Consider the following 20,275-nt stretch of genomic DNA (forward strand, 5'->3'; position numbering starts at 1 on the left):
CCAAACTTTTGCATACGACTGTATGTACACTCACCTAAAGGATTATTAAGAACACCATACTTATATTGTGTTTGACCCCCTTTCGCATTCAGAACTGACTTAATTCTATGTAGCATTGATTCAACAAGGTGCTGAAAGCATTCTTTAGAAATGTTGGCCCATATTGATAGGATAGCATCTTGCAGTTGATGGAGATTTGTGGGATGCACATCCAAGGCACGAAGCTCCCGTTCCACCACATGCCAAAGTTGCCCTATTGGGTTGAGATCTGGTGACTGTGGGGGCCATTTTTGTACAGTGAACTCATTGTCATGTTCAAGAAACCAATTTGATTCGAGCTTTGTGACATGGTGCATTATCCTGCTGGAAGTAGCCATCAGAGGATGGGTACATGGTGGTCATAAAGGGATGGACATGGTCAGAAACAATGCTCAGGTACACTCTAAAAAAACAAACTGTGCTATATAGCACCAAAACAATTGCTTTGGATCGTAACGATAGAAGAACCATTTTAGTGCCATATAGCACCGGTGAAGAACCAGTGAAGCACCAGTGAAGCACCAGTGAAGCACCAGTGAAGCACCAGTGTAGAACCATATAGGGGCCATATAGCACCACATATGGTTCTACATAGCACTATATGGTTCTACACAGGTGCTTCACTGGTGCTTCACTGGTGCTTCACTGGTTCTTCACCGGTGCTATATGGCACTAAAAATGGTTCTTCTATCGTTACGATCCAAAGCAACTGTTTTGGTGCTATATAGCACCGTTTGTTTTTTAGAGTGTAGGCCGTGCCACTTAAACGATGCCCAATTGGCACTAAGGGGCTCAAAGTGTGCCAAGAAAATATCCCCCACACCATTACACCACCACCACCAGCCTGCACAGTGTTAACAAGGCATGATGGATCCATGTTCTCATTATGTTTATGCCAAATTCTGACTCTACCATCTGAATGTCTCAACAGAAATTGAGATCAGGCCACATTTTTCCAATCTTAACTGTCCAATTTTGGTGAGCTTGTGCAAATTGTAGCCTCTTTTTCCTATTTGTAATGGAGATGAGTGGTACCCGGTGGGGTCTTCTGCTGTTGCAGCCCATCCGCCTCAAGGCTGTGTGTGTTGTGGCTTCACAAATGCCTCGCTGCATACCTCGGTTGTAACGAGTAGTTATTTCAGTCAAAGTTGCTCTTCTATAAGCTTGAATCAGTCGGCCCATTCTCCTCTGACCTCTAGCATCAACAAGGCATTTTCGCCCACAGGACTGCCGCATACTGGATGTTTTTCCCTTTTCACACCATTCTTTGTAAACCCAAGAAATGGTTGTGGGTGAAAATCCCAGTAACTGAGCAGATTGTGAAATACTCAGAACAGCCCGTCTGGCACCAACAACCATGCCACGCTCAAATTTGCTTAAATCACCTTTCTTTCCTATTCTGACATTCAGTTTGGAGTTCAGGAGATTGTCTTGACCAGGACCACAACCCTAAACGCATTGAAGCAACTGCCATGTGAATGGTTGATTAGATAATTGCATTAATGAGAAATTGAACAGATGTGTCTAATAATCCTTTAGTTGAGTGTATATAAAATATTATCATCAAAGCTGAAATTATGTCTCCTTTTACGGTATATTTGAATATGTTTTTAAAGGTTAATGTTGACTGTTATTTCCTTGCTGTGATTTTTATAGATATTGTTACACCCTAGACCAGTGGTCACCAATCCTGGTCCTGGAGGGCCGGTGTCTCTGCAGAGTTTAGCTCCAACCCTAATCAAACACACCTGAAGCACCTTAATTAGCTGTTCCAGGTGTGTTTGATTAGGGTTGGAGCTAAACTCTGCAGAGACACCGGCCCTCCAGGACCAGGATTGGTGACCACTGTCCTAGACAATAAATCAGAGAGATTTTGTGTGTAAACTTGAGTGTGTGCATCTTTTTCTCTAGCACTGCAGTGGACTGTTGGATATCGAAACAATGCAGAAGACTCTTATCTAAAAATCAAGGTCAGATGATTTCACTGTGATTGATTTCACTATATGCTGGGTACACAAAGGCACACATAGTAGAACAATGAGTGTCGGTAACTTAAGAGCCTATCGGGTACATGCATGTACATGTCAATCCCAAATTTGAGCCCCAGGCACTGCTGAGCTCGTGTCAATAATCTCATGATGACATACAGTATGTGGATTCCATTAAGAACAGGCAATCCCATGTTTTATTGGATGGCATTTGTTTTTAAGGTGCCAGTGTGGGCACATATTTAATATAAAAGCAGCAGATACCCTGTTCTTCATATCACTTGGTAAAACAAAGGTAAGCCAATTTCACTTCTTATTTTTATAAAACAAAAAATCTAGTTATATTTTCTGAAATATGTTTTACCTCAAACAGGACTGTTTCGATTTCAGCACATTTTAAGAGAATCTTTGCATAAACCAACTAAGGATGGCTGATGAAAGTTACGGCAAGTATTAGCTTTTAGTATTATTCAAACAGATTTGAAAACAATATACGAGCAATTAATGTAATTTTAAAAAATTACATTGTTTTTACCCAATAGCTATGGTATTTGTAAACAAGGCTCATTGGAGCCCATCATTCATAGAGGAGCTTCTCCCTGCTGCACAGAAGACGGCACTGCTGTATCAGCTCTCTTACCTGTGCCTGGCCAACTTTCCAACCCTTGAAAGGATCATCAGGGCTCGGGCTGTGGAAACTCAGCTTCTGTTTGGCTCCTCTGATGCAACCATGCTTAAGGTGAACACTAATTTACTGCTGGAAACAAACTTACGTCAATGTGTTCTATTTGTTGGTTCAACTTAAAAAAGTAAGTAACCTTGTCGCCTTAAAACGTTTAGTTCATTTTCCTCCAAAATATTAGTTGACTCAATAAAAGTCAAATATTTTTATTACCAGGTAACTTACTTTTTTAAGTTGAACCAACTTTTCCTTTACAGTGCACCGTCCGTGTGATTGACATTATTTGAAGTTAGGGGGTGTGCACACCAAAGCTTTTAAAAACGCCTGCAGGACGTTGAATGCCAGCTGGAAACAATTGAAAACATGCATGGCTACGGGCGTAAAAGCTTTGGTGTGCACGCCCCCTTAAACTCCCATCTGAATTTGAACAATAGTTCAAGCTGATCTCATGTCTTCTACTCGCAGTGCATTTTGACCAGTGAAAACCTGGTTCAGTCGCTGTTTCCCATGCTGGGGAAAGCTGTGGCACAAAATAAGCCGATTTTGGCCGTCAAATACCTAGCAAAAGCACGAGAATGGATAAAGGACATTATCAACGATGTGGACAAGATCGTGCAAAAGTAAGACAATTTTTTTCCACAAAAAATCTTGATAAACTAAAATAAAATATTTAAAAAAATTTGTTTCTTTTTACATTTGTTTAATTTTATTTGTTTTGTAATGGAAATTTATTCTTTATGCATTTATATTATTTTTGTATTCTTCATTGTATGATTTATGTCAGTCATGACATTTTCATCTGCGTGGGGTGAAGTCTAGGACAGGAAGTCTAGCTCGATAGAGCTCGGGATAGGAAGTATGGCAAGGTGCAAGTGTGGTTTTTGTTTGGGTGATGATGTGCTTAAAAAACATATGTATCGTCTGCCTGGATACAAGTAGAGTAAATATAACCAACCAGAAGTGTCTAAACTACACCTAATAAGGAGTTGTTTTGATCGAATAGCATGGGGGGGGGGTGGTACAAACTCAATGTCAGTATATAATGAAGGAAGGATTTGAGATTCTTCACTTCTTCACATATCGTTTCACTGTCGTTATGTGTTGAGTCCTTGTACAAGTAAATAAATCATCTCTGATGGACAGATCCTACGTATTAGTATTATTTTTCCACGACAATTTGGCGACGAGGATGGGATCCCAATAACCCGAGGAAAGGGTCAACGGTTTGATCAACTCACCATAGATAGGAGAGGTGACCCAAACCCCCAGCTGAAGGGACGTGGGCGTTGACTCTGATCCGAAGGTGACGGGATCCAGACGAACCAGTGGAGATAATACGGTAAATAAAAATACGTTATCTAGAAAGGGGTTTAAGTGAGTAAACACTGGAGAGTAATTCTCTCCCGGAAAATCACCTCTAGAAAGGGGTTTAAGTGAGTAAACACTGGAGAGTAATTCTCTCCCGGAAAATCACCTCTAGAAAGGGGTTTAAGTGAGTAAACACTGGAGAGTAATTCTCTCCCGGAAAATCACCTCTAGAAAGGGGTCTAAGTGAGTAAACACTGGAGAGTGGTCTCTCCCGGAAAATCACTGTGTGAAATTGTAATCACTGAAGAGTAAGTCTCTTCTAAAATTACTGACGGAATTGTACCCGCCTGTAGATAATGGAAAACACGGGAAGTAGCGCTCCCCGTCCGAAATGGAACACGGAAAGTGGATTGTCTGTCAGAGATGAAACCGGTTTAATAAGAACTTATGGGAGAGGATGGATAGAAACCATACCTCTGATACAAAAATATGGGGAAATAAGTTTCAGTGTAACTAAAAATAAAGAGCTCAGAGACAAAATAATACAGAAAGATCATTCTAAGAATAAAGGTAGATTGTTAACAGTAATGGATATGTTCATTAGAGAATCTGAAGAAAGATTGAATAAGCAGTATTTTAAAATAATGCCTTATAGTGACTCTTCTTCTTTTTCCTCCTGTGATGTATGTGACCTGAGTGGACCTGGCAATGTGGGTCGCACTTCCAGTCTCCTGTACACCCAAACCCTCTCCGAAAACAATCAATTACCTCCGAAGCCGGCATCACCCCCATACGATGAACAGCAAAATGGAGCAGTCGGAGGAGCCCCGTGCTGCCAACTACACCGATACCCCCTGCCGATCTCTATGTCAACGCTGTGGCTGCACGGGACTCCTACGTGCAAACAACAAGATGGAGAGACCGTGAGTAATTTCCTGGCAAGATTAGAAAAAGACTTTGAGAGACATTCTGGCATAACTGCAAAAATGCCCAATAATGAACCCCACCCAGCGTACAGTATGCACTTACCAATGTACTTCATGAGAAATCTAGATATTGAACTGTCTGAACCTATCAAAGCTACCCTGGACGGGGGGAAAACGGCCACATTGGAGGAAGTGGTGAGACATGCGGAACACCACGAGAAGAGACTTAAACAAGAACGCCTCAAAAAGAACAGGGAGGCACAAGATATGAATTTCACCATGATGCAATGCACCCTTAACGATCGACAACCACAGGATCGTAACTCCGGTTTTCCAACACTTAACCCGCAGGGGAGAGGCGGCCACAGAGGAAGGGGCAGGGGTAAAGGCAGAGGACGGGGACGAGGGAACGGCCGGTGGAATCAACGCGGATGTTTCAACTGTGATTCAATGGATCATTGGAAAGATCAATGCCCCGAACTAAAAGTTCAAAAACCTCATGCAGACTGAAATGTGCTAAATAGCGGGGAGGGGGCCGGTGGAGAGGAGACTGAAGTAGGTTCTTTTATGCTCTGTCGCAATGAAGAATGCTTGGCCGGGGTAAGAAGTATTTTTCCTACTTTACTCTGTGATACTAAATAATCTTTCGCAAGAAAACCATTTGAAAGTTTACAATATGTTTTATTGTCTATCTCAGGCAAAAAGATTCTTTTTATTGTAGATTCAGGGGCCCCCACTTCAATATTGCTGATTATATGCCCAAATCTGTACAGATGATAAAAAAAAATTGAAAAATGTTCCCTCAGTGCCACAGGGCATGTTGTTAAAGAAACTTTTTCTCAACCTTTACAATGTATATATGAACATAATCAAACTTCTTTTTTTTACCTCTTTTCTAATTAGCAGAACTTGCCCATATAACTTGCTCGGTAGAGACATCATGTGTAAACTGCACATGACGGTATGGTGTGATGAAGTGACTGGGTTGAATGTGACTCTGTGTAAGGAAGTGTGCCTCAGTGTGTTTGTGGGGGAGAGGCCTGAGAGTGATGCTGGTTTGAAAACACACTAATGTACACGCCCATCCTCAGATTTTATGTCACCAGAAGATTTGCACTGCACAGCTCATGTCACCTGGGAAATCGAAGCAGATTACCAAGCGGCGTGGGCACAGCAGTCTGGTGATCAGTTGACCACAAATTGGTTGTACTGGAATGGGGCCTGGGCTGCATTGAGTGTGATGCTTCCTAAATGTGCTTCTATGTTGTATGATGTTGCAAATGCTGGTCCTTACATATCACTGGCCAAAGCTACTGATATGAAAGGGAGTATGTGGGCCCTATAGTAAGTGCATGCACAAATGCCGCAAATTGGCATATGTAAAATGATGACATGTCTTATTTTCCATCCTTAGGTGTGCGGAGAACCGCATACCAGAGCTATTCTCTGCGAAAGCGCAGGGAATAGCAGCGCAGCGACAGTTGGCAGCACACATGGGGTGGATCGGTCCACGATGCCACTCCATCAGTGGGCCACAGATAAGTATAATGTGGGTCTCATTAAATCATGTGCGTCCGTAAAGATCACACCAAAGAGTGATTTTCGCCAGTGAAAACCATAAGATCCTCTCAAAAAAGAAGCAGAGGACTGTATCAAACCTGTTTTTGATTCGTTGTTCGCAAAAGGAATTATTATTCCATGCTCGTAGTAACCGGAAAATACACCAATATTTCCGGTAAAGAAAATTAGAGGAAAAGTTGAGCCCACTGAGTGGAGATTTGTACAAGATCTACAGGCAGTAAATGCGGCTGTAGAAGCAAGGGCTCCAAACGTGCCCAACCCTTATACCATCCTGTTACAAATATCACAGAGCCCCGCATTTTACATCAGTGCCAGTACATCTGGACAGCCAGTTTTGGGTTGCGTTTATGTTCGCCAGCCGCAGATTCATGTTCACTAACCTTTGCCGGGGCAGTACTATAATATATGCCGTGAGTACTATAATATACCACTAAACCCTGGCAAAAAGCCTGTCCATCCTAAACCTCCCAGATGGGTTGACTTTGCTACAATATGTTGGTAAAGGTAAAGCTCAGAACACAATCTGTAAAATCAAAAAGTATACCTTACTATGAAAATGCTGTTTACTTATTTTTAATTAAAATGTTGAGGTTGCTTAAAATCGCTACTTGTTGTTTATAGGTTAAAACGTAAAGTTCACACAACTGAACCAATTTAAGTAAAATGACACAAAATAGCCAAAATGTTCTATTGAGCATGCGCATTCGAGGGCAATTCCCTTCCTCCACACCTGTTTCTAATTTTTTTATTTCTATGAGTATTTTCCTGGAGGGCGTGGAACTGTATGTAGATCATCCTTTCAATTCCATGTTAAAAAAGTGGTTCCGTAAATGGAGTGTGTAGATTTCATATGTGTTGTTGTCAATAGGTGTAATGATTGCTATTTTGAATTGGTGTGGATGTTGTTGCATACCATTTATTAAGAGGTCTCATCGAGAAAACAATTGATAAAGGTATGACTAAAATGATGTACCAACGGGTCGAACAGGAGGAAATTGAGAATAAAATTGAGGAGCAAAATGAGGATGATAGTTGTGGGAGGGCTCTGCAAATGAGGAGGTGCTAGTGGAACCTCGCCCCTCACACGACCCTCTACGGCTAAAGATGGGCTGCCTGGGTTGAAGAGGATCTGCATGCTTACACAATTTTACACATACACATATAGGAATATAATTAACTATGTTTAGCTCACTAGTGATTTGCATAACATACTCACAGTGAGATTGCTCAAATGCTGATTCATGATATAGAAATGTTTACACTGGCCAGCCTGTAAGCTTTGGTGTGTTGATGTTTCATTTTATCTTTAATGTTGTTTTTTAGAAATCTATGTTTTTTGATGTGTCGTTTGTCACTTGTGTTATTGCATTAATAATGTGTTGAAAACCTAAGGCAAGCTCACAAGGGATGAGTAAATTGCTACTTTAAAATGTTGTTTTAAAGTGCATTAACAATCTAATAACAACCAAGGTGATCGCTTTTTATGGTAATTATGACTGTAAATTAGAGGAAGAGGATCAAATGGGGAAGGATGATTTTGAACTGGCTGAGTTCCTTAAAGTATTACAATCAATGTTTAAACAAAGGGCTTCTGAGAGCAGCGTAAAAGCCTGCAGGGAAGTCTGGATAAAAATGTCATTTGGACATTGGGGTGGAATTGTAATGGAAATTTATTCTTTATGCATTTATATTATTTTTGTATTCTTCATTGTATGATTTATGTCAGTCATGACATTTTCATCTGCGTGGGGTGAAGTCTAGGACAGGAAGTCTAGCTCGATAGAGCTCGGGATAGGAAGTATGGCAAGGTGCAAGTGTGGTTTTTGTTTGGGTGATGATGTGCTTAAAAAACATATGTATCGTCTGCCTGGATACAAGTAGAGTAAATATAACCAACCAGAAGTGTCTAAACTACACCTAATAAGGAGTTGTTTTGATCGAATAGCATGGGGGGGGGGTGGTACAAACTCAATGTCAGTATATAATGAAGGAAGGATTTGAGATTCTTCACTTCTTCACATATCGTTTCACTGTCGTTATGTGTTGAGTCCTTGTACAAGTAAATAAATCATCTCTGATGGACAGATCCTACGTATTAGTATTATTTTTCCACGACAGTTTTTATCTGTTTATTTTTAATTTATTTATTTTTAAATGTGTTTATTTAAAAAAAAATATATATTTCAGTAAACATTTTTTTTAAATAAACAAATGTAAAAAAAAAATAATTTTAAATGTAAAATGTTTCTCTAGCAACTGCAATGATCTATTAAAAGTATGCACATGTTTCAAGCTCATTGTGGTACAGTGCTAATTTCGGTGAATTAACTGAATATATTACTGTTTGATGTTATCCATTTTGATGATGTCACAAAACACCACATGGGCTGGCAAGCAAAAAAGAGTGCGTAAGTGTGATAAACTCATAGATTTGAGTAATTTTCTTAAAATGCTTACAACCTATGCCGTGTATACACCGCTTTTCAGGTATTGCCCTTTGGAAGGCGTTATAGGGCTATAGCCTCCAGAACAACTCGCTTTAAAAACAGTTTCATCCAAAAGCAATAAACAGTCAGAATGCTGAGGACTGGATTCAGTACAACCCCTTAACCCCTAACTTTGTATTGTGTATTAATGTATTAAAGTGTTTTTATGTATGTTACTCTATATGTTTAATGTTTATTGTTTAATGTAATGCTGCCTGTACCAAAGATCTGTACTGTAAAACAAAATTCACCAGCCTGGCTGTGTGGTCATTAAAATTGAATTGAATTGTATGGTTGCCACAACTGGTCCACCAAAGTAAATTGGGTGTTTTTTCCTGATACCACATGTAAAAAACATGGGGCATTTGTTGCAGCTCTGGGAGAGAAGGGCAACATGGTTAGATAAAGAACAAGACAGCTGCCTGTAAATTGTGATCAGTTTCTGAATTCACGCCTAATACACTTGTGGATAATTTCCTCATAAGAAAATACTTTGGTTTTGTTTATCAGTTATTGTGCCATGCACTGGTTAGTTATTGTACCACTCCTGTAGTGTGAGCCCGGCTTACATATATAGGACTGTCTTGTTGATATCAATTGGGTCGCTTTGTATCAATCTTGTCAGAAACGCAGATGTGATAGCCGATATCTTAAGGTTGCCAACAAATATGGCCATAAGGCATGACTAATGACGTTATCAAATACGATCAATAACAATAACATTTCTTCCACATTTTTTAGGTATGATTTACACAACAAAGATGTTGCAACGTCCACCAGCGATGTTATTAAGGAAAAAATAGATACAGAGAAAAATATGGCAGAAAAAGCCCAGGAGTTGAAGCAGACTGAACAAGCTCTTAATCAGCTGAAAGCTGAACTCCAGAAAGCCAGCAAAGAGCTTGCTGAAGCTGAGCAAAAAATAAATGCGAAAAGTCAAGAGCTTCAAGATTTTGCCAGATCTGTAACCCAAGTCAGTAAAGGCCTTGGCATCTTCGCTGCACTCGTTCCATTTGCCGGGCTGGTTGTTAAAAGCATTTATGATGCTATAAAAGATCCTGGCAATGCTGCAAAAATGAAGCGTCTTGAAGCTGAATTAAACAACTTAATCTCTGATAAGACTGTTCTGAAAAACAAGGAGTGGGAGCTCCAACTCCAGATCATTGACTGGCAGATGAAGGTCTCCAGAGCCAGTTTTGAACGAAGTGAGTCTTTTTCTTTCATGTTTAATGAGTACATATATGACAAGTGTTGCTTTAGACCTCAAGACAGTCACATAATTCAAACTTACTTGTTATTTCCCACCTGCAGGTTCCATACCCGATCCAATCCATCTACGTGATGTTCAGAGTAGCTTGTCCAAAATTCAGGCAGTTCTCATTCAGCTGAAAAACTTCTGGGAGAGTGTTGCTCAAATGCTGGACTACCTGGAACAAAAGACCTTTGTTGGAGAAGATCTTATCGATGACCTTTCCGAACTGAAAGATGAATTTCTGGACTCCATCAAAGCAGCTGAAGGGGTAAAATTCATGTTTAGTTTTTTCTCATTATTTGTACCACTAGTAAGGCTTGAAGGCTCCTTCCCTGTATCCAGCCATTATTAATGTTTAACACTGAAGACTTTTGTGACTTTTGAATTGATTTATTCCACAGGCTTGGTGCTCCTTTGGTAAAGCCTGTAAAAAAGCATCTGCCATCTTTAAGCTCAACACCAGAGATGCCTACAAGTTTCTGGAGGTCAGTCCTTCCTCTTTCTCCAAAGAGGAATGGGATAAAGAATATAACTGTGTAAAGAAACAACTGGAGGGCTTAGGCCCACCAAAACTTGAGATGAACTGCCATGGAAAAAACTGATCTACACGGGTACATCTTCCCATATATCTTCTGTCTCATGATAGAGATCAACTGGGATGATGATGACGATGTATATGCCTACTTGTATATGCCTACTTGTAAACATACATTTTAAGGTCTTTATATAACCTCTTTATTCTTCAAATAAAATTTGATGACATAATTTCTGACTTTTGTTTTTGTTTCAAATAATATTTTTTTTTAAGTCATAGATATTTTGTCATCTTAAACTGCTTTTGTATACACAAAAATTATCACATTATGATGATCACAAAGGGATAGTAAAATGAATATTCTGTCATCATTTACTCACCATTTTAATAATAATAAGGTAAGGGTAAAAAATGTAATCCCCATACATCGACCGTCTTCTCCAATGATAGCTTTTTGTATAATCGTGCCATAATTTAATATGGAACTTAGATAGATAAATATTGAAATAACCAGAGGTTGAGGCTCATCTGATTTAGAGTGGTCAGACAAAATTTATGTGTTACTCTAAACAGGAAATACACTATTAGCCTCCACGCATCTAATTTAACTTAAACTAACGCCAAGTGCTAGTCGGATCTCCAAAATCCTCTGCTGATGTACCACTATGCCATCTAGACTGGGATTTTAGTCCGGTACAAGCCTGATTTCAGTCATTGCGGTAACAAGGATACATCGTAATTTACTAGTCATGTCAATAACTTTCGTAGCAACACAGAATAAATCCAAACACAATTTATTAGCCAGGTAGGAAGGTCATAATTCAAAGTCAATTCACAATCCAATTAAAACACAAAGACACAAATAAAATCAAATTAGAATATTGCATAACTGGCAAATGATGAAGATCTGGTTACAGATTTCTCATAGTAAAATGAAATACATCAAAGATACAGCATCATGAGGGTGCATCTCTAGATATAGAAAGTCCCACCTGAATCTTTTACCACATCTCCTTAAATAACCAGAGAACAAAGCATATAGGAATTTGGTACTGATTGGTTATTGTAAAACTCAGGGCTGTCCTTAATTTGCATACAGGGGATGAGTGGTTTATGTCTTAGATGGGAGGTGTCTATCAACATTGAGTGAAGTTTGCTAACACTTTAACATTGAATTCTGTTGTTATAGAGTGAGACCATTGTAACCACTTGCAATGAGATATTTCAATGAAAAACAAATAAGATCAGTTTCAGATTCTTTGTGCATGTAGCATTTCATATACAGTTTGCTTTGAGAGAATGAGAATATAGATATATGACGCCCTAAGGTGTGATCTTTGAAAACCAAATGGTCTCGGTAGGAAGTCCACTGTGAATTGTAGAGAGTTGTTTTCACGGGCCTGCATGGTGAACTATCTTTATTCAGGAAATTGTCCTCACACTGATACCCTAGAGCAGTGGATCCTATAAATCTGTAAAAATGCAAATGTGGCCCTCGAGCACAATCTAAAACATCCAGACAATGGTACCTTAAAGTGAAGGCTTGCTATCCCGATCTCACCTTGTTTCAGACGTCAGTTATTGCCTTTCTGGACGAGCGACTCATAATGTGGTGTGATCTTTTTGAGTGTCTTTTTGAGTGTCTTTTAGCAGGACACCCAGATTTTGTTGTTCCTACTATTGCAATCTCTAGCACAAAGGTCAGAGATTTAGAACGATGGGGATCTGTTATTGTCTCTCTCAGAACTTGAAGCATTACTGTTACAGTCTCTAGCACACAGGCCGAAGACTCCGGTTATGTTTATCCCTTTCCGTAAGGAGGAGTTTGCATAATTGAATTTACATAGTATGAAATACAGTATTAAAAGTGTGCCTTTAAAATGTCATGGTGTGTGAAAAGCAGTGGCGGCTTGTTTATGATAAAAGAGACGCTCATGTTCACAAAATGCACGCAAGACACTCCCTTAACAGTAAACTCTGATTATGCATGAGATTCACTGAGATACGTTTAAAAGGTTCAACGTGCCGAAAACATATTTTGAAACTAATGCTGCGTTCCAGGCAGGTTTTTAAACCCATGAGTTACGACTTCAAAACCACGACTCACGACCCTATGTGTTCCAGGCAGCCTGTAACTCGTGTTTTTACAACCTTATACCGGTGAAAGTGCACTGGAACGGCAGTCAAACCCGTGACTTCCCACCCGTGAACTCGTACTAGATCGATGTACTCCCAGTTCAGAGTCGTGAGTCGTGGTTTTGAAGTCGTGAGTTACGGGTTACAGGTTGCCTGGAACGCAGCATTATTCCACAGCTCACCATTTCCTTTCGAAGCCCATAGAGAAGCTACGGTAGCCGCCACAGGACAAGAATGTCGTCTGAGACAACGTAGCGACACAACGCGCCCTGTAGGGCAGTTTGTCTATTTAGGGCTACTGTAGAAACATGGCAGCACAAAATGGCGACTTTTATGTATGTATTTCAAAATCATAAAACTTTACAGACTGTTAGAGGACTTAAGATAAACACATTCTTGAATTAGAGCCTCAATGAAGTCAAAAACGAAATTGTACTTATGCAATAACATGATGTGAAAAATTAAACTGTTGGATTTTGCAACCTTAAATGCAGGGTGTCGCATATTTTTCAAATATTTCCCCTAAAGCAGAACATGCATAAACATGTATTTTAATGCAGGAAAAATAAATCATGCCAGTAATTGGATTTATAGGGTTTAGTCACTGTAGAGTAAATAAGCTCAGCTCATTTGAGATAGCAGGGATTTGTTTACCAGATTGTTGGGGGATTGCATGTATTTACAATCTCATGCCAACAAAAGCACTGGACAAAGGTAGGCAACCATCTGGGGCTCCCAGGCCCCCAAACACACATTTGCATGTAAGCTAAATAAACATATAACTCTTATAACCTGTTATAATAAAAAAAGAGATTATTTTCAGCACTGCCAAATACAATTTTTTAACTGTGCTCCACAGAGCACAACAGTTAAATAACTATTTCATTTGAACTTCTTGAAAAATAGTTTTTTACCGTTTTCAAGGGTTGGCAAGTTAGTTTGGCATCGGGACAAAAACATTATGCTACTAGCCAGAACATTCCAATTTAACAAAATGACAAAACAAAATAAATACATAAAAAATTGGCATTATTGTTTGGTTTGCAGCTTATTGCATGGATCAAACAAAACTAATGTTTTAACATAAGTTACCTGCACCAACACAGGCCTAATGGTCATATTATGGCGGTCGTGACTGCTCTTCCAAGGGGCGCTTATTCAAAATAAGTGTTCGGAGTGTCATGTATGTTGCTTGCGTTTTCAAAATATGTGTTTGTTGCGTCATGTACACCATGTGCATGACGTGTTTTGTCAAAATAAGTGCTTTTGCACACACGTCAATTTATAATAAAAGAGACGCTCACGTTCACATACATGTAAGACACTCCCTTAACAGTAAACTCTGATTACGCATGAGATTATGCGAGTATCTGGCAAACGCGAGCATCTCTTTTATCATAAACCCTTTAGACGCATCTGCAGCGGGCTCTAATTTTGACAAAACACACTAATTTCGTTTTGATGCATATTGCACATTTTCAGTTAATCCAATAAACTTTTTTTTCTTATCTAAAAATCAGCTTCAAATTATTTCACAATGATTGATTTGATCTTCACTATATGCTCGGTACACAAAGGCACACATACCTAGTAAAAGATTGAGTCTCTTTAACTTAAGAGCCTTTTCGTTACAGGCATCTACATGTCTATCCCAAATTTGAGCCCCTGCCATGCTAAGCTCGTGTCAATAATCTCATGATTACATATCCGGATTCCATAAAAAAACAGCAATCTCATGTTTCATTGGAACTCATTTGCATTTTTGAGGTGTTTTTAAGGTGTTGGCACATATTTAATATAAAAGCAGCAGAAACCCCGTTCTTCATATCACTTGGTAAAACAAAGGTAAGCCAGTTTCACTTCTTATATTTATTTTTATTTACATTTTTCATTCATCCCTATATTTTCTGAGATATGTTTTACCTTAAACAGGGCTGTTTCGATTTCAGCACATTTTAAGAGAATCTTTGCATAAACCTACTAAGGATGGCTGACGACAGTCATGGCAAGTATTAGCTGAGTTCATCAAACAGATTTGAAAACAATATACCAGTTTCCAGTATTAAGAAAAATTAAATGTTTTTTTTCCCAATAGATATGGTATATGTAAACAAGGCTCATTGGAGCCCATCATTCATAGAGGAGCTTCTCCCTGCTGCACAGAAGACGGCACTGCTGTATCAGCTCTCTTACCTATGCCTGGCCAACTTTCCAACCCTTGAAAGGATCATCAGGGCTCGGGCTGTGGAAACTCAGCTTCTGTTTGGCTCCTCTGATGCAACCATGCTTAAGGTGGACACTAATTTACTGCAGGAAACAAACTAACCTCAATGTTGTCTATGTGAAAAAAGATTTGTTGGTTCAACTTAAAAAAGTAAGTTACCTGGTTGTCTTAAAATGTTTTATTAATTTTTCTCCAAATATTAGTTGACTCAAAAGTTAATAAAATATAGTACAATACTTTAAAGTATTTTTAAGTTTAATTAACTACAAATGTTAAGACAACCAGGTAACTTACTTTTTTAAGTTGAACCAACTTTTCTTTTACAGTGCACCGTCAGTATGATTGCATTATTTGAAGTTAGGGGGTGTGCACACCAAAGCTTTTAAAACCAGCTGGAACGCCTGGAGGATGCCGAATGCAAGCTGTTTTTTCAGCTGAGTGCTTTGGTTGCTGTGATACCTCTGCTTTTTTATCAGTTGTCGTACGATGCGCCGTTTGGTTGTTGTGATATTTGTCCCGCCCCTCCTCCACTGTAATTGGATGGCAGTGTGAGAGCTAACATTGACGAGCTGAGCTTTTCACCCAAAGTTAAATATTTTTCAATTCTCAACATTCAGCGCTGAGCGCAGGAAAAATGCAGAACGCCGGCTTTCAGCGTGGGAAAAAAACGCTAGCTGCTGGCTTTTTTTGAAAAATGCCACTCTTCCATTGGAAACCATTGAAAACATGCGCCGGCTGCAGGCGTAAAACCTTTGGTGTGCACGCCCCCTTAAACTCACATCTGAATTTGAACAATAGTTCAAGCTGATCTCATGTCTTCTACTCGCAGTGCATTTTGACCAGTGAAAACCTGGTTCAGTCGCTGTTTCCCATGCTGGAGAAAGCTGTGGTAAAAAATAAGCCGATTTTGGCCGTCAAATACCTAGCAAAAGCACGAGAATGGATCAAGGATATTATCCATGATGTGGACAAGATCGTGGAAAAGTAAGACAATTTTGTTCACAAAAAAATCTTGATCAACTGAAATAAAATATTAAAAATAAACAAATTTACAAATAATTTTTTTAAGTAAACAAATTTAAAAAATAAACAAATGTAAAAAAATAATTTTCAAATTTGTTTCTTTTCAAATTTGTTTCTTTTCAAATTTTCAATTTGTTTATTTTCAAATTTTCAAATTTGTTTATTTTCAAATTTTCAAATTTGTTTATTTTCAAATTTGTTTATTTTCAAATTTCAAATTTGTTTATTTTCAAATTTCAAATTTGTTTATTTTCAAATTTGTTTATTTTCAAATTTGTTTATTTTCAAATTTCAAATTTGTTTATTTTCAAATTTCAAATTTGTTTATTTTCAAATTTCAAATTTGTTTATTTTCAAATTTGTTTATTTTTAAACATTTTTTAAATAATGAATTAATTAACAAATTTAAAAATGTAAAATATTTCTCAACTGCAAAGATCAATTAAAAGTATGCACATGTTTCAAGCTCAACGTGGTACATTGCTGGTTTTGGTAAAGTAACTTAATATATTACTGGTTGACGTTATCCATAGTATTTGGATGATGTCACAAAACACCACATGGGCCGTCAGGCAAAAAAGAGTGCATAATTGTGATAAACTCATAGATTTGAGTAATTTTCTTGAAATGCTTACAACCTGTGCAGTGTATGGTTGCCACACTGGTCCACCAAAGTAAATTGGGTGTTTTTTCCTGATACCAAATGTAAAACACATGGGGCATTTGTTGCAGCTCTGGGAGAGAAGGGGAACATGGTTAAATACAGAGTGAGTCAGCTGCCTGTAAATTGTGATCAGTTTCTGAATTCACGCCTAATACACTTGTGCATAATTTCCTCATAAAAAAAATACTTTGGTTTTGTTTATCAGTCATTGTGCCATGCACAATGCAGATGTGATAGCCGATGTCTCAAGGTTGCCTACAAATATGGCCATAAGGCGTGACTGATAACGTTATCAAATTACACTCTAACATTTCTTCCACATTGTTTAGGTATGATTTACACAACAAAGATGTTGCAACGTCCACCAGCGATGTTATTAAGGAAAAAATAGATACAGAGAAAAAGATGACAGAAAAAGACCAGGAGTTGAAGCAGACTGAACAAGCTCTGAATCAGCTGAAAGCTGAACTCCAGAAAGCCAGCAAAGAGCTTGCTGAAGCTGAGCAAAAAATAAATGCAAAAAGTCAAGAGCTTCAAAATTTTGCCAGATCTGTAACCCAAACCAGTAAAGGCCTCGGCATCTTCGCTGCACTCGTTCCATTCGCCGGGCTGGTTGTTAAAAGCATTTATGATGCTGTCAAAGATCCTGAAAACGCTGCAAAAATGAAGGGTCTTGAAGCTGAATTAAACAACTTAATCTCTGATAAGACTGCTCTGAAACACAAGGAGTGGGAGCTCCAACTCCAGATCATTGACTGGCAGATGAAGGTCTCCAGAGCCAGTTTTGAACGAAGTGAGTCTTTTTCTTTCATGTTTTACAAATATGACAATTCTTGCTTTAGACCGAGGGAGCGAAACTTATCGGTTATTTCCCACCTGCAGGTTCCATACCCGACCCAATCCATCTAAGTGAGGTTCAGAGTAGCTTGTCCAAAATTCAGGCAATTCTCATTCAGCTGAAAAACTTCTGGGAGAGTGTTGCTCAAATGCTGGACTACCTGGAACAAAAGACCTTTGTTGGAGAAGATCTTATTGATGACCTTTCCGAACTGAAAGATGAATTTCTGGACTCCATCAAAGCAGCTGAAGGGGTAAGATTCATGTTTAGATTTTTTCTCATTATTCGTACCTCCCGTAAAACTTGAGGGCTCCTTCCCTGTATCCACCCATTATTAATGTTTAACACTGAAGACTTTTGTGACTTTTGAATTGTTTTAATTCCATAGGCTTGGTGCTCCTTTGGTGAAGGCTGTAACAAAGCATCTGTCATCTTTAAGCTCAACACCAGAGATGCCTACAAGTTTCTGGAGGTCAGTCCTTCATCTCTCTCCAAAGAGGAATGGGATAAAGAATATAACAGTGTAAAGAAACAACTGGAGAACTTAGGCCCACCAAAACCTGTGAAAAGCTGTGAAACACCTGCCATTAAAAATTGATCTACACAGGTACATTACATTTATCTTCTGTCTTGTGATAGAGATCAACTGGTATGATGATGATGTATATGCCTACTTGTAAAGTTTACAGGGTTCTGTATTCATTTCTAATGTATGCCTAAAACATACATTCTAAGGTCTTTATATATCTTCTTTATTCTTCAAATAAAATTTGATTACATCATTTTTTGACTCTTGTTCATGTTTCAAATAATCTTGCATTTCTGAAAGTCATAGATATTTTGTCATCTTACACTGCTTTTGTGTAAAGAATTAACAGAACGAAGAGAATGTGATGGCGTATAAGGGCTAATGAGGTCACAAAGATACTCTGGTGCAGTCCCATTTAGTGCCTTATATGTTAAAGTAAGAATTTTAAAATCAATTCTCGCACTTACGGGAAGCCAGTGCAACTGTGAAAGCACGGGTGTAATGTGTTCACGAGGAGAAGTACGAGTGATCAAAGGCAAGTTAATTAGTATAGGAAAATAGTAACATCAAAAAGCAGTCGCATAGGGCGCCAGCAGCTGCAGGGGGCGCCAAAGAGCGCATAATACATTTTCACTGATGCTTCACTGACAACTGCAACAAAACAAAACCTGCTTTCCTCTGTTTTAATAGATTTTTTTCATTATAACTGATATAAAACTTATTATTAAAATACTGCACTTGTGATCATTTGACATTAAAAAATTAATCATGATTAAACTATAGTAAACATATAGTAAACACAGTTTTATTTGTAATAAGTAACCACAAATTTACCTACAAATGTGTTTACCATAATAACAATGGTATTTTATTCGTAGCAAAACTATTGTAATACAAATGGTTATTAATCTGCTAAAATCATGTTTACTACAAAAATAAAGCCATGGTTAATTTTCCTCATGACGATAGCAGTAAATATGGCTCACAATGAATATAAAATACTAGTTGTGTCTTACTATGGTAAATATATTACTTTGATTGTGATCTTTACTTTAGAACTGTAAATATGATATGCAAAAGAGCAGAGGAACAGTTTTTTCCAACAGTACAGTAATAGAGTGTTGATTTTTTAATAATAAATTTTCTAAATTTGTCTTACACTAGTATGCGGCTTTTAAATGTATTACAAAAGCTGATGTGGCCCTTGAGTAAAAAATATTTGCCTACATGACATGTAAAGTTTGCATTTTGAGCGCTCAGCACAACCAAAAGAGATCAAAGCGTTAAAAGGTTTATTTAAAAAAATGGTTCAGTAAAAAAGCACAAAATAAATTTTCCCTAATAAAACATTTAAAGCTCACATAACACACGCTGTTTCTGCTTTTTTTATGTTAATCTGGAGTACCTATGGAATAGTATTACATCCTTTATATCTGCAGAGAACATATACACAAATCTAAAAGCAACTTTTATTATAAGGAATAAAATGAATTTATCTTTCTATCATTACGTCAAAAAAATTATAGGATACATTACAAAACTAAAATACAAAATAGGGTAAAAAGAAGATGTGTTTAATCACCAGGCACACACACACACACACACACACACACACACACACACACACACACACACACACACACACACACACACACACACACAGGTACGGAAAGTATTCAGACCCCTTTTTTCACTTGCATAAAAAAAGTACACTCGGCAATAATATATAGTCTAATTTTGCAAGATGTGTGTTTATTTTCTTTTGGTGGGGCAATGCAGCTGACTTTTAAACAGCAGCTCTGATATCATTGAAGATCACAGTAATGTTTTGGCACTTTCCGTGGACAAATTGAGAAGACAATTACCTGATGAAAAGGTACAATCACATCACAAACACCTAGTTGACAGTATTGAAAATATAAAAAAATCTGGTAAACAGTTCGTATAATAAACAGTAGATTTATCTATAGTGTACTTTAATGTTAAATAAAATGAAGCGTAAACATTTAAATTTGGGTTAACTGACATTTTTTTAAGTTATCTTTACCTAAAATTTTTGATGTG

The 20,275-nt window shown here is 38.1% G+C and overlaps 2 protein-coding genes across 2 annotated transcripts; both read left to right on the top strand.

The window, feature by feature from the left end:
• Positions 1-1,918: 1,918 nt before the first annotated feature.
• On the top strand, positions 1,919-11,021 carry LOC135774550 (uncharacterized). The gene is made up of 7 exons (XM_065284675.2): positions 1,919-2,322; positions 2,401-2,473; positions 2,570-2,766; positions 3,175-3,329; positions 9,752-10,215; positions 10,322-10,530; positions 10,664-11,021. The coding sequence occupies exons 2-7, from the start codon at positions 2,455-2,457 to the stop codon at positions 10,862-10,864; spliced, it is 1,245 nt and encodes a 414-aa protein (XP_065140747.1). The 5' UTR covers positions 1,919-2,322; positions 2,401-2,454; the 3' UTR covers positions 10,865-11,021.
• A 4,009-nt stretch (positions 11,022-15,030) lies between these two features.
• LOC135774367 (uncharacterized) lies at positions 15,031-18,464 on the top strand. Its single transcript, XM_065284415.1, has 5 exons — positions 15,031-15,225; positions 15,987-16,141; positions 17,174-17,637; positions 17,727-17,935; positions 18,071-18,464. Exons 1-5 carry the CDS (start codon positions 15,031-15,033, stop codon positions 18,278-18,280), a joined length of 1,233 nt encoding a protein of 410 aa, XP_065140487.1. The 3' UTR covers positions 18,281-18,464.
• Positions 18,465-20,275: the final 1,811 nt, after the last annotated feature.

The sequence above is a fragment of the Paramisgurnus dabryanus genome, chromosome 5 (genome assembly GCF_030506205.2).
Source record: "Paramisgurnus dabryanus chromosome 5, PD_genome_1.1, whole genome shotgun sequence".
Taxonomy (NCBI): domain Eukaryota; kingdom Metazoa; phylum Chordata; class Actinopteri; order Cypriniformes; family Cobitidae; genus Paramisgurnus; species Paramisgurnus dabryanus.